The sequence below is a fragment of the Tiliqua scincoides genome, chromosome 4 (genome assembly GCF_035046505.1).
Source record: "Tiliqua scincoides isolate rTilSci1 chromosome 4, rTilSci1.hap2, whole genome shotgun sequence".
NCBI lineage: Eukaryota > Metazoa > Chordata > Lepidosauria > Squamata > Scincidae > Tiliqua > Tiliqua scincoides.
In genome coordinates, this window is record NC_089824.1 from 193,054,495 (window position 1) to 193,081,502 (window position 27,008).

At 41.9% G+C, this 27,008-nt stretch overlaps 1 protein-coding gene across 3 annotated transcripts in view; it reads left to right on the top strand.

Annotated features, from left to right (window-relative positions):
* The window catches only part of ITCH (itchy E3 ubiquitin protein ligase), a 73,450-nt gene that overhangs the window by 33,955 nt on the left and 12,487 nt on the right, over window positions 1-27,008 (top strand). For all 3 annotated transcript variants that reach the window (XM_066623185.1, XM_066623184.1, XM_066623183.1), the window contains exons 3-16: window positions 1,931-2,072; window positions 5,810-5,934; window positions 6,907-7,044; window positions 8,148-8,190; window positions 10,830-10,999; window positions 12,786-13,008; window positions 14,794-14,889; window positions 16,025-16,199; window positions 17,668-17,728; window positions 20,236-20,320; window positions 23,472-23,600; window positions 24,479-24,551; window positions 26,330-26,401; window positions 26,753-26,841. In XM_066623185.1, the coding sequence (XP_066479282.1) occupies window positions 1,931-2,072; window positions 5,810-5,934; window positions 6,907-7,044; window positions 8,148-8,190; window positions 10,830-10,999; window positions 12,786-13,008; window positions 14,794-14,889; window positions 16,025-16,199; window positions 17,668-17,728; window positions 20,236-20,320; window positions 23,472-23,600; window positions 24,479-24,551; window positions 26,330-26,401; window positions 26,753-26,841 (1,621 nt within the window). The remainder of the gene's footprint in view (window positions 1-1,930; window positions 2,073-5,809; window positions 5,935-6,906; window positions 7,045-8,147; window positions 8,191-10,829; window positions 11,000-12,785; window positions 13,009-14,793; window positions 14,890-16,024; window positions 16,200-17,667; window positions 17,729-20,235; window positions 20,321-23,471; window positions 23,601-24,478; window positions 24,552-26,329; window positions 26,402-26,752; window positions 26,842-27,008) is intronic.

Below are 27,008 nucleotides of genomic sequence, written 5' to 3' on the forward strand. Positions count from 1 at the left end.
GCCAAAATAGCACCTGTTGGGAGCTTACCAAAACCAGGAATTATTTTTTGCACAGGTTTCTAAATGAGAGTCCTTAATGCCAAATGTGGGACCCATAAATTTTTTCAACATTTGCACAGAGCAGTGAGCTACAAATAAATAACTGGACTACTTTGATGTAGACATAGACCTAGAGAATAATGTATATGTGTGAGGAGAGTTTCTGGACAATCCTTGTGCATGAACATTTTTGTTTTATACAGTAATGTATGAGTAGAATAACTGACCCAAGGAAATCGGAGCAAAGTATGTTCTGAAATAATAAACATAGCAATATTATTGTTATATTTTAATGTTTATTTTGTAGAATTTTATTTCCTTTAAACCACAAACTGAACAACATATTTCTAACTTGGCTATGGATGACCAAAATGGATTTTTCCTTTGCACTTTTGTAACTGGAGTGAGAGACTTTACACTTCCTTTGATGCTAAATTGAGCTTGTGTAGCAATATTAATACTTCTGAAGTAAAATGCTAATAAGCAGCTTTAACTTTATTAGCCTGATTTAGTCTATTAGTGGCGCTTCTGCTGCCGCTTTTTGAAAATACAGCATGTTGCAACAGATGACACTGAAACAAAGGATGATCAGGAATGGGACAGCAAAAGGATGCATTTGTGTGGAAATGGAGTCAGTAACTAAGCAGTCTTACAGCCCAATCCTATTGAAAGGCAGTGCCTGCGGAACATGTGTTCTGCCGGTGCTGGCTGCCACAAGAGCACCATAAAGTGCTTTTGGAAGTGCAGGAAGCTGATGCACCAGCGGGAAAACTGGAGCCTTCCTGCGCATGCCTGCAGAGTGACTAAGCACTGCCAGAATAGATGAGCCCAGCACAGCAGTTGGAACAGGGAGGGCAGAGTGGGGAGGAGACGGAGCGAGGGTGGATGAATCAGGCCCAGGAAGGGGTAGGTTCAGCTGTGGTGGTGCATGCCAAATCCTGACCCCTTTCCCAGGCCTGATCTGCCTGTACGGATCATTGCAGGCTTGCACCAGTGAAATCTCAGGCACAGGTCCGAGTTGACCTGTTGTGGCTATTGGGGCTTAACCCGGGGCAAGCAGATAAATGTCCTGTTACCCTGAGGAGACCTTCAGCAACCACAGCTCCCCTATGGGATGCAGCATATCCCGCACTGTTGCCCCTGCATCACTGCATAGGGATTTAGGTAGGATTGGGCTGTTACAAGCAAAAGTGCGCATTTAAGTACCACTGAACAAAGTGGGGCTTGTGTCCAAGTAAATTTCCCACATCTGTTTAGCACAAATCCTAGGCACATCTTTAAGCTTAAAAGAAAAACACATTTTATTTATTGGAAGACAAGGAGCTAAATACACGGATCAGATTGGGGTAAAGTAAAATTTGGAGTAAGAAGTGCACTGAATTGACATATTATTCAGTTTTCTGTTTGTGTTTTTGTGTTTGTTTGTTCAGATTAGTCTCCAGATGTGATTTACTATAGCCAGAATGTATCTTCTTCAAAGTAATTTGCAATTTTCAGAAGCTTGAGGAAAGTTCTGTGGAATTAGAACAGAAAAAGTACTGTAGAATAATAGTTGCTTAATGTTTGTTTAGAATTTATTTCTATGTGATCCAAGCTACTATATGCTCCAAGTGGTTGTGATTTTCACATTGTTATATATTCAGAAAATTTGTTTGATTTTAGTGATGACTTTTAAATACTTGATCTTTCTGTTAAATGAGTCGAAAGAAAAAAAATTTTGGTTCAGTATCATCCCATATGAAGAAAAAGGTATCTGTCTATGACTCTACAAGAACCATAATTTGGTGGTGATTCTAAGTTCTGCTACACTAAATAATAGTATTGACTATACTAGATTGTAATATTACTGAAGCAAACAAGATACTCATTCATTGTCTTTTCTTTTCAATAGTTATTTCTGCAAAGTTGAAAGAAAACAAAAACAAATGGTTTGGACCTAGCCCATATGTGGAAGTCTCAGTCGATGGACAGTCAAAGAAGACAGAAAAATGCAACAATACGAATAGTCCAAAATGGAAACAAATTCTTACAGTGTAGGTTTGCAGATGCTCTTTGCTGTATTCTTCCATGTAATTAAAATTGAGGTTAGCTAGTATAGTAGTATGGTTATTGACTCTGGTGAAAAGCATTTGTGCTTTATAAGTGCGCAGATAGTCACTGGGTATAGAATTTGGCACTAAGCCATTCCCAGTATGTGCAACTAAAGAACTGAATTTCTTAAATTGTTCTGGGCGGTTTAAACCTATTGGCCTAATTTGCTTTTGGTAAAAACGTGTTAACCTAATACAGCGAAAGCCGGGTTATCCAGAACTTGATAAGTGACCCATTTGGTTAACCACCACCTCAAGCAAGCAGAGATGCCAATTAAGCGCGTGCTGTTTATCCAAACTATCAGTTAAGGGCGCATTCTCCCCAGCCCCCTCCTCTCTTACCTGGCAAGCGGTGTCCTCAGTGCCGCCCCATTCCCTTCCTTCACAAGGACCCTCTGGGAATAAACACATTCTACTCTCTTCCCTATAAAGCTGCACTGCGGGGGGGGGGGGGAAGCTGTCAGGTAAGCAAGGGAGGTAGGAAGAGGGAACCATAAATCTTGTGAAGCTTTATGAAAGCTTTAACTGGTTATTGACAACCCCGCATTCCTCATGCCTACTGGAAAACAGCACTTTTTTCTGTACTTGATTAGGCACAGGTGCAGAACAACTGTTTGAATTAGGGCACATAAGGGAGGATTTTTGGTTCCAGCTGAAGCCCTTGCAGTGTGTTTCTTGGAGGGCAGAGGAGTGGCTGTGTGGAGGAATGGGGAACTTCTGTGATGAAAGGAAGGCTGGACATTCCCAATTCTTAAATAGTGGCAGCTTGTCGCTTCTTTGTATCTGGACCTGGATTTACTGGATGTAGGAAAGTACAGGTGGAGCCTATTTATTCACGTGAGTTCCGTTCTGTGACCCTGCGGGATTAAGAAAAAACACATTGTGCTAAATTCCATAGATTTATGCAAATATACTGCAGCCTGACACTTGGAGCTGGAAGGAAACTAAGGCAGCTGTTATCAATCCCCTCCGCTCCTCCCCCATACTCAGCCCTCCCCGTTGCCAGCTGTCCCTTCTTCTTTCACAGGTGGGATGCTGAGCTTTTAAGAGTCTAGTCCTATGTGTTCCTACTCAGAAGTAAGTCCCATTGTAGTCAATGGAGCTTACTCCCAGGAAAGTGTGGATCAGATTATAGCCTGATAGCCCAGTCCTATGCCTGCCTACTCAGAAGTAAGTCCCATTCTAGTCAATGGGGCTTACTCCCAGGAAAGTGTGGATCAGATTGTAGCCTAAATCTCATGCTTTGGCTTGCTGGGAAGACTTGCTTGCTGGGCTGTTTTGTTTCTGTAGGCTGGAGCACCTGCACCATCTCAATCTGAAGGGGGGGATTGGGCAAACACTCCCTGGGTTTTTTAAAGCAGTCCCCTCTGTTACTACTGCCCCTGTGTGTGTGTGTGTGTGAGAGAGAGAGAGAGAGAGAGAGAGAGAGAGAGAGAGAGAGAGCGCGCTCTACCTTGCTGCACGTGCTCTGGCTACAGAGGTTTTCTGCCCCCCTTCCCCTCTTCAGCCTTGGCTGGCTCAGGGGCTCCAGGAGTGTTACTGTTCCTTCACAAGGGGAACCTCTTTCATGGTTTCAGGGCTATTTCCCTGCCTGTGCCAGGTGGAGCCTTTTTGCAGTTTTTTTGGGTTGCCTGGAAACACCAGTGAGACGCTCGCTTGCCTTAGCAAGAGGCCAGCGCAGGGCAAAGGAGGCAAAGATGTGTTCGACTTTCAGTCCCTCCCACCCAGTTCGAATTGAGACAAATCAGCAGATAAAAAATCTGTGGATAAACAGGTTGCATCTGGCTTACTAGTCAACTATCAGCCTATTTCCTCAACCTTCATTGCAAACACACGTGCTCCAAACAAGCCCCCCCAACTGCCAACACAGACATAAAGCAAATATGTTCTAGTGCCTACTCCATTCCAAACACACAGCTGGTTCTCTCCTGCTGTATTCTCCCTCCCCCCTCGCCTTCTGTATTATGTAACTCTACAGAATAGCTCTGGAACTCCTGCCCACTAGAGCTAGGAACTGCCCCCTCCCATTTGACTTTCCAGCAGAGGCTGTAAACCATTCTGTTTTGTTTAGTGTTGTTTAGTTACTGCTTCTGAGCGATCCTCTCATTTTTATCTTTCTATCTTCTGGCCCTTATTGATTTTATTATTTTCACAAACTGCATAGCTTTTATTATGATGTGAGCCACCTTGGGCACCTTGACATTAAACGGAAAGACGGAAAGATTTTAATAAAGTCAAAATGGCCATTATCTCAAGCCTTCTAACAAGGAGAGAGCTTGAAAGAGAAGCAGAATTTTGACTCACATGCAGGAAACTTTGCATAAGAAACACTTTCAGTATTTGGTTTCTTGTTCAAACATTTGCTCAAGGGAGGAAAATACCTGCCTCTCTTCCAAGAATTCTGTGCTTGTCCTTTAACCCCAGGGAAAGGCAAAGTCTCTTCTCTTGGTTATCTTTTTGTAGGTAAGCTGATGTTGAAATAAGAACAACAGTTCAAGTTGTTTTTTTTCCAAAGCTCTGTGCACATGTGACAAAACTTTCTTCTAAGCTCTCGGCTTTTATTTTTAAGAAGGGAGTTTGGAGAAGGAAACATTTGACTTATCCACATGTCAATGTAGGCTTCTAGGAGTTTCTTGGCCAAAGCTCCAGAGACCATTGCCCCTGGCAACCAGCAATGCAGAAGACTGTTAGATGTCATCCTATTAGTTGTTATATTTTTACATAGTGAAAATAGATCCATACTGTACTTGATACAGTGGTGGCTCCTGTTATTACGGGCTCTTGAAGCAAAAGTGCTGTGAGGCTTCTGCCCCAAATGGCATGCTCTCCCTTATGCTTTGGAAAGTGTGTGTCCATGCCCTCAGAATCTCCTAGGAAGTGTCCCCATGGCCCCGGGCTATGTGGGATCATAGGGAGCAACAGCAACAGATCCTTGCTGTTTCAAAGGATGGCTGGATATGGGTCCCTCTGTGGGTCTCAGTGCTTGGGCCCATCTATGGAGCCTTCGAACAGGAATGGACTGCCTAAATGTGCTTCTGAGCCTTTAATGACAGCAAAACATCTCTCAGACATCTTTTTGTTCTCAGTTCCTTAGTTGTGTACAAGGTTATTGTTATATGCTACTGAAAGAAATATGATTTTTGTGTAGCATATAACACAGATTTGTGTATATCAGAACACTATGTGATTGATTTGGATTTGTAATCCGCCTTTCTCCCTGAAGGGTACCCGAGGCAGCCAACAATAATTCATAGTATATATAAAAAAAGATAAAATACAGTTAAAAGCAATATATAAAATAAGCAGACAATATAAAAGCAGACAATATAAAACAAGCAAGCAGCAGTAAGAGACATCAACAAATCATTAAATAAATTTCTTAAAGCAGCCATTACAGGGCCTCAAAAGCTTTCTTAAAGCAGCCATTACAGGGCCTCAAAAGCTTTCTTAAATAAAAATGTCCTCAGGCCTCGCTGGAAGATTAACAAAGAGGAAGCTGTCCTTAGCTCAGGGGTGAGGGAATTCCATAACACAGATGCCACCACAAAGGCACCTGTTGATGCAAAAACCCTAATATGGGAAGGGGAAAATAAGTGCTGTAATCTTGTAAGTGAAAGGAATTAATTCAGTGGCATTTTAAACACTTACAAAGTGTAGATTGTGCTTTTTTTTCTTTTCAGAATTGTCACTCCATTCAGCAAACTAAATTTTCGTGTATGGAGTCACCAAACATTGAAGTCTGACGTCTTACTGGGAAGTGCCACGCTAGATATTCATGAGACGCTAAAAACAAATAATATGAAGCGTAAGTGTGTGTATTGAAAAATACTTTCTGGGATTTCCCCAAATTATGGCGATTTGGGTATATACCCTTTTTAAAGGGGGGGAAACCCCCACAAACATGTAGTGGGAGAATCACATTAGTGTCTGTGAGAGAGATCAGACATGACAACCTGCTGAATGATCTATGAATATGGTCTGGGGCAAGCAGAGAGTCCAAATATAACTAGTTTAGTAAAAATTCAAAAGAAAGTAATTAAACCAGTGGTTTCCAGACTGGTGGGTCCAAACTGCTCCAGTGGCAGTGACACTGCTGCAGAGATCACAGCGCTGCTACCGCCAAGGGGCTTTTTTACTTACCTGTGGGGTAGTGCTGGCCTCCTGCAGAGTCCTGGAGGCTCACAGCCCCCTCTGATCTCCTCTGCAGCTTGTTTACAAAGCTCTTATCTCCAATCTACTGTATATTATTATTATTATCTAAAGCTATTTCTGGTTTAGAGGTAGGTTGGTGGGGGGGGGGGAATGACACGAAGATAAATAAGACTAATTATAAGCACTTTGTGCTCCAGAACTGAAAGAGATGATGACAGTATAATCAATGCTAATAAGCTTGATGGTGTTTGTCCTTTAATTTGTGACTTGGTCAAGGCCTTATGTGCATATGTAGTTCTAGGTCAGTAGGCTTTCTTTCTGAGTGCCGTTATTGGATATGAATATGATCTTTGGTTGCCTATGTCAGTTATGGCTTTCTGGGAGCTAAAACTCCAGAGCATTGTTTTTCAACAGGGGAATCGTACCTGTGTTTAATAGGAAGACTCGTGAGGCTTATAATGTTCATAGATCACATTGATCTCAAAGATCACATACCAGTGAGATCGAGCTGTTTTTTAAATTTGAAATCTTCTCTGAAAATAAGCATGTGTTCTTCTGTTAGTTACAGCTAACATAAATCTCAAACATTTTAACAATAATGATTCTTTCGCCGTATCCGCAATAGTTGAAGAAGTTGTCATGAACATGATGCTTGTTGGCGACAAAGAAGCAGTTGACGGGATTGGAGAGTTGTCTGTCTGTCTAGATGGCATGCAGGTAGATCCTGAGCTTCTGACTAACTGTGATACCCCAAGTATGAAAAGTGAGTAGTAATTACTTACTTGTATGCATTCACTATGGCTGTATTATAGTTTACTAATGGTTGTACACACTATATAATAAGGGCATTCTGACTAGCACTTTCAGCATCAGGGGCTTGTTCTGAGAACAGAAGGAGTGCTCCTTTGGTTCCCCTGACTGAACCACCAAGGCCTTCTGCACCAATGGGAATGAATTACAGCGCTCTCTCAGCAAAACCTAATGTTCTGGTCAAGAGCCTTTGTAGGGCAAGAGAGACCAGCTCCCTCACTAAGTTGGTTGGATGGTTGACTTGTGTGCTCAGAGGCCTGCAGCCTGTGTCTGAAGGCATGGTGAGAGCCACACACTCCAGGTGCAGCCAGTGTCACTGACTGAATCTCAGAGCTGTCCCCTGTCTTCCACCTCAGTCTCTCCCTTGCTTCCACTTTTGTCCCCTCCCCAAAGTCCCAAAACCAACATGACAGTCTTTGTCACCTGACATGCTGGTGCACCCACGTCCATTATGCAAATCCTTTTCCTGCCTCCACCATCTTCCCTTTCCCAGGTCTGAACTTCTTGTAAAGAGCTCCTCTGCCCATCCTTCCTCTCTTCTCCTTCCAACAGCATTCACCCAGCTGCTGAATTCACTCACTTTCTGTGTTCCCCCCCACAATGCCAACTGCAGCAGCTTTTCAAGAGTTTCACCGATGGAATTCATGTAATCGCCTTCTACGAACATACAGTACTTTTCATGGCGTTGGACCACCTTGGGACAATTCTTAGAGCTGCAATTGTGGTGGTGGAGGATGACAGTGTGGACCAGGAGAACACGGTCAAGTCAGTTGCCGTCTCCTGCCTCCTGTCCTACAGTTTTGCCATGTGGCACTGCATTGATGCCCTCCATCATCCAGTGATGCTTGCAATTGGAGGTAGATGCTGTGTATTTGGATGGCAAGGTGCTGTGGGAAATCTGAGCTCTTATGGTCTCTTGCAATACTGAACAGCACATTTTTTAACAAATACAGGAAAACTTTCTGCAAAAGTAGGAATCAGGTTAGAGCAGTTTCTTTATAGTGTGTCTCTTTAGGTAGTTACACAGTTCTCATTCTGTTTTTCTTCACTTCAAAGGCCCTACGCAGAATGATGGCTCTAGAACACAAAATGAAACAAGGTAAAATGGTTTTATTCTACCTGCATTTGCATTGTATATGACAGCCATAATGAGTAGATGTCTCGGCAGTTTGTTGGGTTTTGCGAATAATTCATTGCATTGAAAACTGCCTGGAACACGGGTGACCCTGATCCCTGTGCCACACGGGGCCAGGACCGCAGGGTGCCACCCATTTTGGGGGCCTTTGGAGAGCCAAGGAGATGGCATCCAGCCTCCCTGGCCTTCCGGAGGTTTTTAGAGGTCTCCAGAAGGCTTAAAATTGCTACTTCCGGTTTTAGACTGAAAACCAGAAGTAGCGATTTTCGGCCTTCTGAAGGCCTTTGGAGGGCTAGGGAGGTGGTACACAGCCTCCTTGACTGTTTGAAGACCCCTGGATGGGGGTGGTGGCAGGGGGGTAAAAAAGGTGGCACCACCCCCAGAGGTGTGGCACCCCTCCCCCCAAGAACATCATTGCTTGGAAATGAGCTTCTGAAATGGTTAGTATTGCTTGTGATTATCTCAACCCAGATTTTTGAAATTATTATTGCTTGTAGCTCTGATATCTATCAAGTATTGTGCAGAAAGTATTTTAATGAGATATTCTTGGATCGTACTCAGAAGTGGAACCCTAATCAAGAATTTTGCCAGTAAGAGGAGCATATTGCATCACTTATTCCCAGCATATCTTGGAACATCCCAAAAATACGTGTTGCAGGCATATCCTAGAAGTGCATTCAGGAACCTCCTCAGCACATGCAAAGTTTAGTGTTGCGATGGGATCAGGATGATGTAGCTAACTTGGATAGTACTTTAATCCCTGTTCTACCTAATTGAGCAGCATGCGTTAGCTAGCCCACTTAGGGCGCATTCCTAACCCCTTATGTCAGTGCTTTCCAGCCCTGGCATAGTGATGCCAATGGGACATGTGCTGCATCCTGCAGTTGGGTGTCACTCATGAAGTCCTCCTCAAAGTAATAATAATAATAATAAATAATAATAATAATAACAGGTATTTATATACCGCCTTTCTTGGTCTTTATTCAAGACTTTATTCAAGGTGGTTTACATAGGCAGGCTTTATTAAATCCCTTATTAAATAGGGATTTTTACAATTTCAAAGAAGGTTCTTTCTTTCAAGAACGACTACATTCAAGGTGTTTCATTCCGATCTGGCTTCACATTCTGGCCTCCATCCTTCCACGCTCAGAGTAGATGGAATTGCTCGGCTTCAGCTTGTCAGCTGCTCCAAGGTCGCACGGTGCCGGTGGCCTCGAACTGGCGACCTTGTGGATGTTATCTTCAGGCAGACGGAGGCTCTGCCCTCTAGACCAGACCTCCTGCCCTAAGTAAAGTAAGGGAATGTTTGTTTCCTTACCTCAGAGCTGCATTGCTGGAATGCAATGCTATGCTGGAAAGCACTGACATAAGGGGTTAGGATTGTGCCCTCACTATCATTCAGACCAATTGACTTAAAATTAAGATTCAGGTTCACAAAGTTCATAAATTGTATGGTGAAGAGAATCCCCTGGAACCCAACTCCATTTTTCCCAGAGGCTCAAAGATTCAGTATCCACTAATTTGTTATCCACTACATTTCTCAGGAATCTAACCCTAGTGGATAACAAGAACTGACTGTAACTAGATGCAGTGTAATAATCATAAGTAAAGTTTAATGGAAGTTTGCTTTTCATTTAAAATCCAGGTAGCTCAAAACATTTAAGGGTGCAATCCTACCCTGCGCTGGAATAGGCAAGCCAAGAGGCTTGCGCTGTATCCAGCACAGGATAGGACCTGAATCAGCTCAGCCAGAGACAAGGAGAAACTTTTCCCCTTACCCTGGGGCAAGGCGCCCTTGCCCCTATGGGTATCCTCGGACCCACACCACCTCCAGAGGTGGCGTAATTCCGAGGAGAGTGGAGCAGTTTCAAGCCACTCCAAACTCCCCGGGAACGGGGGTTGGGATCCAGCCTAACTGGCAGAACCCAGCCCCGCCCACCTGCCCCCAGGGCCGCCCACTGCCCGTCCAGGAACACCTCCCTTCCGCCTCCTCCCCGTCCACCCCAGAGTCTCGCATTAGCCTAGCTGAATTTATTTCAAAGCATATGTTATGATGATCAATGTAGTTGATGACAGTTGTCCTCTAAATTGTATAGCTTATTATGGCAATATCTGTAGTCTGTAGTTATCTGATTTTTCTCTGTAAACCGCTTTGTGAACTTTTAGTTGAAAAGCAGTATATAAATACTGTTAATAATAATTAAATACTGTTAATAGTCCAGAACGCTTCCAAAAACAGGTTAGATCCTGTTTTAGATCCATAGAAATCCATTATGGGGTACAAGCCATGATGTGTATGCACAACCTCCTGATTTTAGAAATGGGTTATGTCAGAATGCCAGATGCAAGGGAGGGCACCAGGATGAGGTCTCTTGTTATCTGGTGTGCTCCCTGGGGCATTTGGTGGGCCACTGTGAGATACAGGAAGCTGGACTAGATGGGCCTATGGCCTGATCCAGTGGGGCTGTTCTTATGTTCTTATGTTCTTTTGTTTAGATATTTATAGTTTTACCTTATCCAATATTGACAGTTTTTGAATTTCTCAAAACAGCACTTTTACAGAAAGTCTTAACATCACTTTGTGCTTTTTGCTTTCTGTCAAGGAATAACACAAATGGTCCTGAAAGCTGTGAGGCTGCTGCTTCCAGTGACAGTAGGATGGCAAATGGCAGCGATTCTCCCTTAATTGCAAATGGGGGTTTTAAGCCTTCTAGACCTCCCAGACCATCTCGACCACCTCCACCCACTCCACGTAGACCTGCTGCTCCATCTCGTACGTATGCTAATGTCAAGTATGACGTCTTCAAAGTTGTTGAGTACGAAACTGGATGGTGGTTATTTCCTTCTTCTAGTCTGCCCCATGTTGAACTAAAGTCTTTGGTAACCATGAAGAAAAGCACACATGTTGACTTCGATTGCATTTCTTTGGGCTTGATTACAGTGGGCTATAGGAACTAAGGAATTGTTCTCAAAGGCTGTGCGGAAAAGCTGAGTTTTGAGGAGGGACATGAAGGAAGCAACAGTTGATGACTTACATGTGTTGCCTAGAAGTTCGCAGCTTAGGCACAGAAAGGAAGAAACATTGGAGGAGTTTGAGAAATTGGGAGGCTTTGTACTGCTGAGGGTCCAAAAGGAGAACAAAAGGAGTTGAAGGTCACTGACACAAGGGTGGGGATATTGAGAAACAGAAGTAAGACCATAGAAAACTTTTGAAGATAAGGATGTAAGATTCTTAAATGTTTCTCACCCGCTGCATTGTTAAAACTGTGGGCACAATCCTAACAGCGCCCCATGCCATCCCAAGTCCCTTGGGCCAGCCTGGGAGGGTTGCCAACATGCCGCAAAGCACATTTGTGCCTCCTTGAGAAGCACCAGCCTGCGGAGACTATCATAAGTCTCCACTGGCTTCCCCCCAGCCCCTTGCATCAGTTCGAATGAGCCGATGCAAGGATGAAAGGTAGGAGTGGGGGAGGGAGGGAGGCATTCCTAGGCAGGGGAGGGCAGGTGGTGGGCAGCCCCGACGGTGGGCAGGCAGGGAGCCGGAGGTGGGGCTAAATATACTCTTCATATACTCTGAGTATACTATTTTCAGAATATATTCTGAATATATAGGGAAGAATATACTCTTCAGAGACTTCCAGGCCTTCTGTGTTCAAGGGGAGGAGCAAATTGCTGCAAAAGGAATCCTTTTCCACTTTCTGATAACTGCCGGATCCCAACCCCCGTTTCTGGGGAGATCAGAGCTGCTTCAAGCCGCTCCACACTCCTCGGACTTGTGCCACTTCAAGAGGTGTGCCCCATTGGGGCCAGCAGCCCTTACCCAGGGGTAAGAGGAAAGTTTTCCCTTGCCTCTGGCTAAGCCACTTCTGGCCACAATCCTGTGCTGGGTACAGCGCAAGCCTCCTGGCTTGCCTGTTCCAGCGCAGGATAGGATTGCACTCTGTGTTACAAGACACACCACATGTAAAAAAAAAAGTCAGTTCTGAAAAACTGTTCTGAAATATTCATTGCTCTGACATGCTATCACTCACATCATGAGCATGCTTTGGGGACATTTTATTGAAAGTTGGGCGCAAATTTGTTTGGCTTTACTAATGCTAGAATGCTGAAAGGAGAGCTTTTCATGGCCTAGATGTGTATCACAGAATCTTTTTGCAAATGCACACTTTAAGTTATGTCAGTTGTTCTTCATATAAAATACTGGAGTAGCTTGATGCCACGCCCACCGCAGCTGTAGTTTGTGGAATATACTCTTCAGAGACTTCCAGGCCTTCTGTGCTCAAGGGGAGGAGCAAATTGCTGCAAAAGGAATCCTTTTCCACTTTCTGATGATCAGACTGCAGTTCTTTTTGGGAAAAAGTGATGAAATTTTGTGCAAGTTCTTAAAACTGTCTTTCAGGAGTTTGAAACTTGAAATGCTACAGGCTCGTAACAGTGTTTGAAATGAAGTCTGATAGTTTAGGCAGCATCTACACAAACTGCTTTGAGGGACAAACATCAGTCAAGTATTTCAGCCAGGCAAGAAGAAAAGCCAACAAGTCATCTTTTTTTCTTTGCAGCATGTGTCAATGGCCCTTCATCCACAGAATCAGAAGGGGCTACTGCAGGACCGGTGCCAACCACAGCCAGTTCAACATCGGAACAAAACTCTGATGTGATGTCGGCAGGTACAACAGTTCCAGCAGCAGCCTTGACCACACCACCAGTATCCAGACAAGTTCAGCCAGTAACTCCAGCATCACAGCCCCATCATACAGTCGGTCAAGGTCCTCTTCCACCTGGGTAAGAGACTGTGGCCCAAATCCTAACCAGCTTTCCAGCATTGGGGGAACTCACCGAGGTCTCCTCAAAGTAAGGGAATGCTTGTTCCCTGACCTCAGAGCTGCATTGCCCTTATGTCAGTGCTGGAAAGTGGGTTAGAATTGCACCCTGTGTTACGTTACAGGCATGTTTCTAACCCAATTTTTTTCTTTCTAAGAAACCACCTTTTTCTCCTCTTCCTTCTATTTATGAAACACAACAAATCTACGTGGCATTGTGCAAGAATGAAATGAGCAGTTTCATGTGAGAGAAAAGGAGGGAGAACTTGAAGGGAGGGAGAGAACTATACAATATTTAACGTAAGAAAGAGAAGAGCAGCAAAGAAGTCAGCATCAAGAACGAAGTGAAAGAAACCAAAAGAAGTTCTTAAATTAGGGCAAGGAGGAGGCTGCGTGAAAATATAAAATGAGAAAGTTCCATGCACAAGGGGCATATATGTAAAGATTTATGCCGTCATTCTCCCAATCGAGTTAGCTGGATAATGCCTTCTGTTTCATTATCTGTCTTATAACCATGAAGGCCAACAGTCATCAGATGAAAATAGATGCCTTTGTGTTTCAGTTATCTGCAAAATATTTTGTTTTTACTATGTTACAACATTTCAAAAATGTGTACAAACCCAATTTTTGCCCAATATTTTTCTTTCCAGTATTGTATACATAAATGCCATCTCCCCAAAGCACATTAATGTCTTTTTTTTCTTCTTCTTCTTAACATATAGTTTTTCTGAAACCTCATTCATGTAATTTTTCTTCTCGTTGTTTCATGTTTTGGAGCTTTAACCCCCTGTATTTGGAGTGCAAAATTTTTGCAAGACACAACATACAATGTAAGAAATAATTTTCCTCCATGAATCAACTTTTTTTTTTTTTTTGGTTCAACATACCCCAACAAGTTGTTTTGGAGACTTTGTCCTTGTCATGTCTATTCTCGACCACTCAAATACATTTTACAACTTGTATAGATAGTCAAATACAATAACATTCAGAATTTCAAAACTTAGCAACAGCTGATTCCAGTTACATGCTGGTATGATTCCAGTTAAATAAGTATTTTTGGAGAGCATTGTCCAGTACTGGTTGCAAGATCTCACAAACTTGGAGAGAAAATGGTACTGCATTCACTTGGTACAATTGTCAAGTATGTATACGTTTTGAGCAATGGCACATTGGCTGTAGTGAGTAAACGTGGCTGCTAGTTCCTGTGAATGTAAACTTCATCTTGCAATTCTTGATCTCGAGCCAGTGTGGCTTACTGTAGGAGGGAGTGACTCCCAAATTACATGGAATTTTTTTTTTTTAGAAATTCTGTGGTCTATCAATGAGTTACATTTACGGACCAAGAGTGCACATTCAGAATTTCAAAACAAGTTAAGGGTCTTAACTGCTAAGAGTACACAGACATGCTCAAGAACATAAGAACTGTCTTGCTGAATTAAGTTGTGATTCATTTGGTTTGGCATACTGTCTCGCATAGTGGCTATCCAGATGCCTCTGAAAAGCTTACAAGCAACCAGGAGTCCACTAGAAACTAGTGAGGCGAAATTTGTCTCATAAGATTTCACCAACCTCAGAAACACATATGTGAAATGAAGACTCTCTTGTATATTGTAGATATAAGGCAAATATGCTTCAAGTTTTTAAAATTTTGGATATTTTCACATAACTGACTTATCAAGGAGTTGTTGTAAGTAGGTACTATAAGGAAGATATACTGAATAGATATGGGCTGTTTGTACATTTTCAGCTGGGAACAACGAGTGGACCAGCACGGTCGAGTGTATTATGTAGATCACGTTGAAAAAAGAACTACGTGGGATAGACCAGAACCACTTCCTCCAGGGTGAGTTACTCAGTGAACAGCAATACTTTGTTGCCAAAGACTTTAGCGGAAATTTGCATTCCTTCATAGCTAAAACATGGTGTGGGAAGTGTGATGTCTGATTGGGCTTAAGACTAGCTATAGAAATTTCAGTGATGTTGTGCCAACTGGGAACAGTACCAAAGTGGCACATGTATTGCAAATGTATTGTCGCATTCCCAGGTGGAAGCAGGATGGCCTGTTAGACATGGACATGACATTGTTCTGCTGTTGCCTGCTTCTGGAATCAGTAAACTAGAGGCAGAGCCAAAGAACTATAGACTAAGAGGAAGGGAGAAGGTCTGAAGATATAAATTAGTGCACACTAAAATATGTCCCATATTTTGAATGTGTGACACTCTTGTCACAAAATATTAACCATATCTGTGCTGAGGATTTCTAGAGTGGGGTGAGTGAAATTTTTGAAGGCCACATTGGGTTAAGGAAAATGTTACGGAGGGGCAATATGCATACTGTTGCTATAATCTTTGACCTCCATCATAAACACAAAAGGTTCCAGCATGGGGGGGGGGGGGGCTAAATGCAACTCACGCTAAAGCCAGTTAACTGATTTCAGCAATACCAAAGAAAGATTACATATATTTTAAATAGTATAGTTTGCTTTAATAGTTTGATGTCCTGCTGCAAAAAAATATATTGATGGCCATTTGGGAGCACAGTCTATCAGGGAATTCTCCGAAGTGTGCAGATCTCCATAACTACTTTTGTCTTTTATTTTTCCCCCTCTCTAAATCTTAACAAATTTTGTTTAAACTGCAATTGAATGAGAAATTTCTTGTACTTTGCCCCTCTCTGTTCTAGAGAATTCCACAGAAAGGATGAACAGTTAACTATAGGCTGAACTAGGAAATGTTACTAATGATTCAGGCAGAACCTTTAATCAAATAATGAAAGCCTCTGAGAATTGGGTAATAATAGGTTGATAAAAGATGATACCAAACCGCCTTTTCATCACACTCTTAGCAAGAAGGAGGAGTGATTGTTCTGACCTACTTTCATATTGAACAAACCGCTCAATTTTTCTTCTCTGCTATCTGACTGTAAGGTACTTTGAGATCAGTGCATGCATTTGAATGTCTCATTTGTGTTATTTCAGCTGGGAGCGCCGGGTTGACAACATGGGCCGGATTTATTATGTTGACCACTTCACCAGAACGACAACCTGGCAGCGGCCCACATTGGAATCTGTCCGGAATTATGAACAATGGCAACTTCAGCGCAGCCAACTTCAAGGAGCTATGCAGCAGTTTAACCAGAGGTTCATATATGGGGTAAGTGCACTGGGAAATAGTCTGAAATTCTCAGCTAGCTTCTATATTGATGAAGCATTGGCCAATGGAATGTGCAATGCAATCCTAACTGCATGTTAGGCTGGTGTAAGTTCCATTTTTACGCCTTAAAAGGCATTATGAGGGTCTGGGAAAGCCTTTGGGTTTCCCAGAGGTTTCCTGGAGCTGAGCCCTTCAGCTCAACTCGCCTCCAGAGGATTAGAGGGGGGTTCCCTCATATCTACGGTTTGACTTAACCACGGGGAGTTCCAGAATGGAACCCCCGCAGATGCAGGGGCATGTCTGCATACAAATTAGAGTAAAAACTGAATTTGCTGCGTTTAGATGTTTGTTAAACACAGAAGTTATTTCAGCTAAAAATCTCTTTAATATGTACAAAAAATTAATCAATTTACGTTGTATCTTAGGCTGACCTGTGTCTTTGTAACTTTGTATTTTGAAGAGTCTCTTATCTCATAGGGTTATGACTCAAATATTTTTAATATGTAGCGTCTTGCTCTGTGAGTTACGAGAGGACATTTACTGTATTGGATCAATGCAAGCAGCATTTGGACAAGCACAGAGATCATTAACAAGATTCATTCAAGGAGTAGGCAATATTTGATACACCTTGGATTTATATGGTTCCAGTTCTAAAGCTCAAGTCCTGGTCTTGTCTCCAGAGCAAGTGAAGCAGACTATTAATGCACTTTATTAGCTGATACCACTGACACCACCCTAGGCTAGGCGATTACAGGCAGTTCGGTGCCTCTTATTCTGGGATAGGTCACAATGAAAAACATGTTATCTCTCCTTTTCTGCCCAACGTTGCATATACGCAATAAGGGCCAAGTGTGTACACCTGGGGGCCAGGTGAAAATGGGTTAAACTAGGCATCCCCCATGAGAGACATAACTCATCATCTGGCTAGGTCATACTTGAACCATTTTCACAACTAATAGGGAAAGCAGCCTAAAAATTCAATTTTTATAGGCTCATTCTTTTTCATAAGCCATTGTCAGTTTCTGGAACTCTGGCCTCTCCTATAATGCGGGGCTGTGTTTATCATGGCACCTGAAGGCTGCTGGGGGAATCTCTTTAAGCATGTGTGGGATTCCTTTCTCTCCCCACTGCATAGCCCTGGTCTCTGTTCACTATACCTGTTCAGGAAGTCAAATCCAACAGTCTTGGACTTCTGACTTTATAAATTAGTCACCATAGTTCAGTCCCAGATTGTATCATGATAGTCAGGCATATAGTGATTTCTGTTAACTTTACATTTTTGTTATCTCTGAGAGGTGCATACTGTCCAGTTAAATGGGCCTTTAACATGATAAACCTATAATTTAAATTATCTCTCTGAAGAAGAGGACTTTTTCTTGAGAATAATTCTAACTAGCAGGTTGTTGAATTATGAGATCTTAGTATTTTTGGTCACTGACTATTTTAATAAACTTTTTTGTGATTGTAGAATCAAGACTTCACTCAGAGCAAAGAATTTGATCCTCTGGGTCCCCTGCCGCATGGATGGGGTAAGGTCTTTACAAGTGCTAGTCCACACTGTAATCAAATAATTTATCAGTTTTTGCATAAAGGAACTCTAGATTAGTTTTTCTAATCAACCTTTTAAGTCCCAATAACTGCATGTAGTATTGGCAACCTTCAGTCTCGAAAGACTATGGTATCGCGCTCTGAATGGTGGTTCTGGCACAGCGTCTAGTGTGGCTGAAAAGGCCAATCCGGGAGTGACAATCCCTTCCACACCGGGAGCAAGTGCAGTCTGTCCCTGGTCTGTCTCCCTGACTATGGGCCTTCCTTCTTTGCCTCTTAGCCTCAGACTGTTGGCAAAGTGTCTCTTCAAACTGGGAAAGGCCATGCTGCACAGCCTGCCTCCAAGCGGGCCGCTCAGAGGCCAGGGTTTCCCACTTGTTGAGGTCCATCCCTAAGGCCTTCAGATCCCTCTTGCAGATGTCCTTGTATCGCAGCTGTGGTCTGCCTGTAGGGCGCTTTCCTTGCACGAGTTCTCCATAGAGGAGATCCTTTGGGATCCGGCCATCATCCATTCTCACGACATGACCAAGCCGACGCAGGCGTCTCTGTTTCAGCAGTGAATACATGCTAGGGATTCCAGCACGTTCCAGGACTGTGTTGTTTGGAACTTTGTCCTGCCAGGTGATGCCGAGGATGCGTCGGAGGCAGCGCATGTGGAAAGCGCTCAGTTTCCTCTCCTGTTGTGAGTGAAGAGTCCATGACTCGCTGCAGTACAGAAGTGTACTCAGGACGCAAGCTCTGTAGACCTGGATCTTTCTTCGCTGTCCTGCTGAAGCAGGCCTTTGGAACTGCAACAGAAGGCATCTATCTCCGGACCAGATCAGACGGAAAGCTCTTCAACCTCTCCAGACTGAGAGCAAAATCCAAAGTCCAGCTGAAATGTCTGCGTGACTTCCTCTTTGCCGACGATGCAGCTGTCACTACCCACTCTGCCAAAGATCTCCAGCAGCTCATGGATCGTTTTAGCAAGGCCTGCCAAGATTTTGGACTGACAATCAGCCTGAAGAAAACACAGGTCATGGTTCAGGATGTGGACTCACCTCCCTGCATTACAATCTCTGAGCATGAACTGGAGGTTGTCCATGACTTTGTGTACCTTGGCTCAACGATCTCCGACACTCATTCTCTCGATACCGAGCTAAACAAGCGCATCGGTAAAGCAGCTACCACGTTTTCCAGACTCACAAAGAGAGTCTGGTCCAACAAGAAGCTGACGGAACATACCAAGATCCAGGTCTGCATGTAGTACTAAAACGAATTTAATCAAATATCGGCTATGCAGTGTAAGTTCCTGTAGTGGTTTATTCACTTGTCTTCATTATTTAAGGTATGCTTTTGTATCTTAAATACTCAATACCTGCAGAGGTTTTGCTTCTATTACAAAATTGTGTTCTGTTCCAGTAGGAAGTTGCCATCAGTTCACATACATGGTAACTCTTACAGCAAGCCTGTAAGGTAGACTAGTGGTGTTATCCCAGTGTTGTCTAAAGCCACCTAGTGAGTTCATTTTAGAGGAAAGATTTGAACTCTGACTTCCAGAACTCAAGGTCCTTCTCTACTGTTGTGCTGTGCCTATAATGGCTTGACAAAGAAGCATGCTGCCCAGATGGAAAGAGAAGATGGGAATCTGCTGGGCTCTGTGCCAATCACTCCACACATGAGGATGTTTCGTATATTTAATTTAGAACCTTAGCATTATTGATGATGATGGTGATGCTAATGATAATGTGAGCCCTCCTTATCTGCAGGCTTGGTACCTGCAGATATGAATATCTGCAGATGCCAAGCCTGCAGCTGGAAGGCCTCAGAGTGCCTTCTAGTCATGTCTGGGAGGCTTCTGAGGATGCTGGATTCCTTGGATGCTGAGGAGGATGCTAGAGGAGGCCTTGTGCAACCTCTGGAAGACCAGGAGCAGCCTTCATTACCCACAGAATTCAGTATCCGTGAGGGGTGCTGGAACTGATCCCCCATGGCTACAGAGGGCCCAGTGTACTGCTTTTCAGTAGAAAAAGTCACAAAGCGGTTTACAGACAATAGTGATTTGGTTGCATCGGGAATTATCACCAGGATATTTGGGCTATAACATTTATAGGGAATAAACTAATTTAAGTATTTCAAAAGGAACAGCAGTGCCTTGTATCTGAACGGGGAATTCCACAAGTCATTTAAACATGTATATAGTTCATAGATTCATGACAGCACAAACTGTAGTACAATTTGCACAGCATCTCTGAACATCTAATATTGTAGCTGCCTTTAACCTATTTCTGCCCAGCCCACACGTGTACACATTTGATCCCTGTTGTGTATTTGCAGCGCTGGGCAGAAATGGTTTAACTTTATGAATTCATCCCTGTTGTCTTACAGGAAGTATTTGTCATAACTGAATAGTTTTGTGGAGGACAATAGTACATGTTTACATTATTTTCCTATTCCTCTGTGTATCTGAGAACTAATATGATTTTAATCTTATTGTATTTCCTCTTAGAAAAGAGAACAGATGGAAATGGCAGAGTGTATTTTGTCAATCATAATACACGTATCACACAGTGGGAAGATCCCAGAAGTCAAGGGTAAGGCTTTTTTCCCCCTCACAAATGATGTTCCAAATGTCATTCTTATCAAACCATAAAAGCAGGGAAATGGGCACAATTTTTAGTACTAAAATACGTTGTGTATTAAAAGTCAATAGGAAATAAAAATAACAAAGAAGAGACCATTTTCTCACAAAAAGAAAGTTTTGTTGAAACAATAAGCATTTTCTTAAATAAAAAATAAAGGAAGTTCCCACCTTTGTATCCAACACATAACTGAAAAATGGTTTGTATACTAATTCCCCAAAATATGATCTTGTTCAATTCTGACACTCTGTCAGGAATTTGGGACATGTGTAGGCCTTGTCATCCCAGCACTATCATGCCTGTGTAAAAGAACCCCTGCTAATTGGGTAAGAGGCACTTTTTCAAGTGGGTGCTCCTTTTTTTAGCAGGGGGAGAGTAACTGGCCCACCTCACCTGTCTGCACTGTCTGTTCTAGTGGCTGTCTGCTGGTATTCATTTGCATCTTTTTAGATTGTGAGCCCTTTTGGGACAAGGAGCCATTTGGTTGTTTGATTTTTCTCTGTAAACCGCTTTGTGAACTTTTAGTTGAAAAGCGGTATATAAATACTGTTAATAATAATAATAATAACCACAACAGATGTACTGTGCCAGTGCAAAGGTACTGATGCAGCTATCCATAATTTGGGGAGCCATTGTACTAAAAATCCTAACTACTAATGACTGGTTAGGGGAGTCGTTTGTATATAATGCTGTACTACAAAGTATTTCCAGACACCCAACTATCAAACTTGCTGTCTCAAGTGCTGACACTCTTAATTGACTAACATGGGGGAGGATCAAAGATAAAGAGCCCAAAGGCTTCATCCTGTGCGAAGGTTTTTATCATGCCTTCTTTTTTTTTTCTTTTTCTTTTTTGACATCCTCTGTCTATCCCAGCCCATCCCCTGGGAAAATTCTGGTGTGACATTACATGAGGCACAAAAGCTTGCTGCCTGGATGAAAAATTGGTGAACGTCATGTGCAGCTTCATGAGCTTTTTTGCCACTACACTGTCCTCTTTAGATCTTGCAAAAATGTTTTTTTGTCAATATCCGAATGCTGTTAAACCTTGAAAGGATTGTGTGGAATGTATACAATACCATTTACAGCATAGATGTTTGGAGCACTAGCTGAATGGATGAGCATTGCTTTTCTTGTTCAAGATTTTACTTCTTGCTGGGATTTCCAGGAAAGGGGGGAAAAATGAAAACCAGTGTAAGATGTAAGACATCGTGAACATTCTGAAAACTCCTAGAATGTTTAGTAAATAGAAATTAAACTTTATCTTTGACAAATGAAGGCATGGGGCTAGAATATCTTCAGATTCATTCCAGCCCTGTATTTCTGCAATTCTGTGGGTTTTTTTTCCAAATCACTTATATAACAGTGATCACTCTGAGACGTGATCTGAACACAGTTCTTACAGGTAGCAATGCCTGCCTCGCATTTTGCTAACATGTTCGCAAAACAGAAGAGAAATGAAAAATACTCAAAGACACCAATTCCTATGAAGCAATTGAGCATTTAATAGCTTAGTAGTCAACTAACTTGGAAATGGGGTATAAATACACACCTTAACCATTTATCTGTGAGCAGGCAAAAAAGCTTCTGTATCTGAAATGACTTTTACAACGTGGCCTAGCCAAGATATAAATCTTATAATCCATAGGATTTTTTCACCAGCCTTTCTGCTATTTTGTGCAAAGACAACTGTTTTAGAAGGGGTTACTTATAATGGAGAGGGCAGCATATCTAAATACGTTCTCTTGACTGGACTGTCTGATATTTCATTTTTTTATGCATTCTGTTCACCGTAGATACTTTGAGTATAAGTCATTCTTGCAGGTTTTGAATCAAAATCATGGAATTCTCTATGACCCTCGGATAAATCGAGGGTTTAAACTTAGGAAGTGTCTGACTATAATTTTATCTGTTTTTACCCGAGGCCAGATCCTGAAAAATAACCTACCAGTAATTATTACTTAAGAACCATACAGTCTCTGATTTATTAAAAATATAGTAAAAGATAATAAGAGATATTTTTATTCATTACCTTTTAAAATTCTGGTCTTCACAACCTTTTTGTAAACACTATCAAAGTGCACTGTGAACAACATACTGGTAGAACCATTAATCAGATCCTTCTTTAAGATACTTGGAGTGTTAAGCCAGAGGCTCTATACAATATATAACACATAACTGAGTGTGTGCAATTCAACTCACAGTGGAGAGAAAAGCAACAAGGATTAAGCATGAGCAAGTGTCACTATACGTAGTTGCAACCTGATTTACTAAGCTATAGACCCCATTGCTTTCCATGGGTGTTATTCTTAAGTAGTGGTGTTCCAAACTGTAGCCTTGGAGTTTGTTTCAGATGGAAATTACATCCCAGTGTTTGAAAAAACCAGATCTCTGTCAAATATTGGCAAAATCGAAGGAGGGTGCAGAAAGAACTATTTAAATGGAAGCATTGAGCACTAGCTTGCTTGTTTCTCAGGATTAGTGAAAATGTTAACTTTGGCTGCAGCTTGCCATGGAGCCTGGTTGCCCTGGAGACTAATTGCCCTGTAGCCTGATTGAAAGGGGGGAAAGAATCTGAGGCTCTCCACTGTTTTTGAAGAGATTAACAAGGTGTTTAAGCAGTACTGTGTGCCATTCCCCCCCTTCTGTGTAATGGAATAGCCTGGAGAGAAGGAGGAATTAGTGATGATCTGCATTCCCCTCTCTGTGTAGTCTTGCTCTCCCCTGGACTTTTCCTGGCTGCCACAAAATGCCTGAACAGCCCTGACCCGTAGATAAGGTGAGGAGATGATTTAGGCTGGATTTATTGGCAGAAATTTCTCGCCTTATAAAGTATCTACAGTAGAATAATTATATTAACGGTTATACTTTTGGGACTGAGTGGGAATTAAAATAATTCTGGTAAACTGTCATCCACTTTGGATTTATATTATTAGTCTGTCTTCCTTGAAACTTAGTATAGTTCAATTTACTATCTTACAGCTTGTGTTAGAGCTCTGACAAAATCCAAGTGTATACAAAAATGGAGCAACTACCAGTATCTATTGTCTGCCATCCAATATGTATAATGTAATTAATATCTTGTGTATATCTGTTTCTGCAGTCAGTTAAATGAGAAACCTTTACCAGAGGGCTGGGAGATGAGATTCACTGTGGATGGGATTCCATATTTTGTGGATCACAATAGAAGAACAACAACGTATATAGATCCTCGTACTGGAAAGTCTGCTCTGTAAGCTTTCTTTCAATAAAACAAACTACTATTGATATCTGTTGTATACACTGCAGGATTCCAGTATGATTGACAGCAGAGAGCTTTGTTACCTTCACTGGTGCTAACAATGTTTTAGAAGTTATAGCATGCATTAGCAAATATCTTTGGTAATTCATCTTTAAGGTGGTTGTATTGATGCTTTTAAATGCTGAAATAAAGCTATTAGGAAACAAAAAGTTTACTTCCAATATGTGCTTAGAGATCCTACCTCCTCAGTTACGGCATATTTGGCTTTGTGACAAATCCTTATATGATAGCACTGACTAACCTAAATTCTGATGGGGAAAAAAGTTTACCTTCTTTTGGATTTGTCAAAATACAGGAGGGCCCCGTATCCGCGAATTGGATCTGCACGCACACCTGCGGAATAGAATCCCCGCAGATATGGGGCATACCTGTACATTTATTATTCAGGCCTGACTGGCTTTTCCCTTCTTCTGTGTCAGATCCCTTTGGAATCCACGCCTCAATCAGGCAGGATAAAAAGCCGTCCTGTTTCAGCATTTTTCTTCTACTAATAACCCCTTTTTAATCATAAACAAGGAATAAATCTGTCAATTTACAAGTAAGCGTAGCAGAAAGCTGAAAACTTGTGTTTAATTTTGTATTTAATGTAAATGGAAAATATTATTTTGTTGTTTGTTCCCAAACACTGAGCATCTACCCAGATGCTGTAATGTTTTATAACTTCAAAGATTTTCTTCCTTAGAAGTAATTTGAGTGCTTTCCCAAAATGAACTTTCCCTGTTTTGTATTAAGCAAGACACTTGTCTGCAAGGTGAATGTGAAGTATGTACCTTGTGCTTCAGTTACATAATCTTATTTTCCATTTCCAGAGACAATGGACCTCAGATAGCCTATGTGCGTGATTTCAAAGCAAAAGTCCAATACTTCCGATTTTGGTGCCAGGTGCGTAATGTTTCATTTTGGAAATGTATTTGTGGAGACTTCAGTGTTACTCAAAATGCTTTTAACTGCTAAGTTTTGAAGAAAGGTTTTATTTTATGTTACACATAATACGTGTTTCTAACACAGTTGCCACTTGCACAAGTCCCTTGGGTGGGAAATCCTGCAGAGTGATGTTTATGACTGCAACAGCTCAGTGAGGACACACCAAAGAAAGTAATGGTAAAAGGAAAAGTTGTCCTCTCCATCCATTGTAAATTATCACAGGTGCTCACATGTAGATCAGTTTTTGCCTTAAACTTGGCTTGCATGCAGACCCAGTTTTTTGTAAGCTGACTTTTTGTAATCAGCCTAACAAAAATATCCTAAATAAAGCAGGTGAAAATAGCATTAATTAACATAGTTAAAACAAGTTGCATTTATGGATGGTGATCCAAAGAAGTCATGTTACTACTTTCCTCTCTCATCATGTTCAAAACAAATTCTAAAAACTGCAGTTGTTTTGCAAAACAAAGGTTAGAAGACTTCTGCTTCCATCCAGTATATTGAAGTTATTTGTCAAAAGCAGTACTTAATTAGAATAGTTAATGACAGGTGGTGCCTCCTTATCCATGAGGGTTTCATTCCTGGACTCCTCACTGATACTGAATTCCATCTGAAATCAAATCACACAGATTTTGGGCACCACTGAGCTTCAAACACAACTGGAGCCTTGCTCTGGAAGTGTCCGGAGCTGTTCTGAGGTCTGTGGAAGCCCCGTGTGACATCTACAAGCCTTAGAGTGACCTCCAGATGTCCTCAAAGGGCACTTCTGGTTTTCGACCAAAAACCAGAAGTGCCCTTTTAGGACCTCCTGAGGCCAGTAAAGGCCATGCATGGCCTTTATGGGCCTCAGAAGAGCCTCTGGAGGCAACCAGAGTGCAGCTCCAGTCACCTTTGGAGGCTTCAGGTTGTCAAATCTGACTGAGCCTCGGTCCAGGGGACCACATCCAGCCAAATCCACGGATCCAAAATCTGCAGATAAGTAGGCTCAACCTGTAGTTTTATTTTTCTCTAAAGTGTTCTCAATGGCCTCAGACCAAAGAATGCACACCCTGCATTCCAAGCACATACCACACATAAAAAATCACTGATATGCACCTGTCTAAAGGAGAGGAGGCAAATTTGTTCTGTGCACTGGTTGGATGTGCATGTGATCTCATATGTGCCTTGATTGATTGGTTCCCTTGTGTTGGACAGTTACTTTCCTGCAGTGGCAATTCAAGGCTGACCTATGTTGCAGATATTACCTTGTTTAAGCCTGTCTGCTTGATCATCGCAGGCATTTAAGCACTGTTGTCCAAAAGAATTACTACTTTTGACACAAATCTAAAGGATTTAACCTTCAAACATCTAAAGGATGTAACCTTCAGTTACAACACATTTTGCTCAGTCTCTCACACTATGCACATAACTTCTGAGACATCATCCTCTATTTTCGGTTCACTTATACTTTGAAGGCAGGTGGATAATTCTAAAGTACTTTCTAGGTACAGATTTTTAAACCAAGGCGTTCTTAGTTTCAGGAATTTTTTCTGATATAAAAGCAAAAATAATTTGTCAGCATCGAACTGTTATTCATACAGCAACTTGCTATGATGCAGTTTAAAGCAGGTCATTATATAATATGGATCCGTGGAATCTGCCACATGGATATGAGCTTAATCATACCTGATTTGTGGTATTCCATTCACCTGCCCATAGTAACTCCTGGTTTTTTAAACCTGTTTCTTTCATTTCAGCAATTGGCTATGCCACAGCATATCAAAATCACAGTGAGCAGGAAAACACTATTTGAAGATTCATTTCAGCAGGTAATAAGCTATGTTTGCATTCTTACTGAATGTAAGATTGTGGTTGACAGATATTTGAACTGAACCATGCTTACCTCTTAGCCTGATAAGAAGTTTTTTCTTTCTGCTTCTACTTTCTCCTTAAACCGTCCTAGTAAAATTCTTCAAGAATCTAATGGTAGGAAACAGCTTGTAATCTCCGTTTACATTTTCTGTAATATCCTTTTCTGCAATCCAGAAGGACTGCATAAAACTGAAACCACCTCATATAAATAGCTATTTTTATGAGATCCACTATTTTAATAGCTCTCAGAATGTAAATCATCTACTTCTCTCTCTCTCTCTCTCTCTCTCTCTCTCTCTCTCACTAAGATAATGAGCCTCAGTCCTCAGGACCTACGAAGACGCTTGTGGGTCATTTTCCCTGGAGAAGAAGGATTAGATTATGGAGGAGTTGCACGGTAAGGACATCTTGCTTTGTAAAACAAGGCCACAAGCAATGAAGGTCATGGCTAACTAAACCTACGATGCAACCCTTCATTTTCAGAAAATATTTGTTAGGAAAAGACTTTAGACACAACTATTTTAAAAAACGTTGGCTCTTTTTATCTTAAATTTTTAAAAGCAT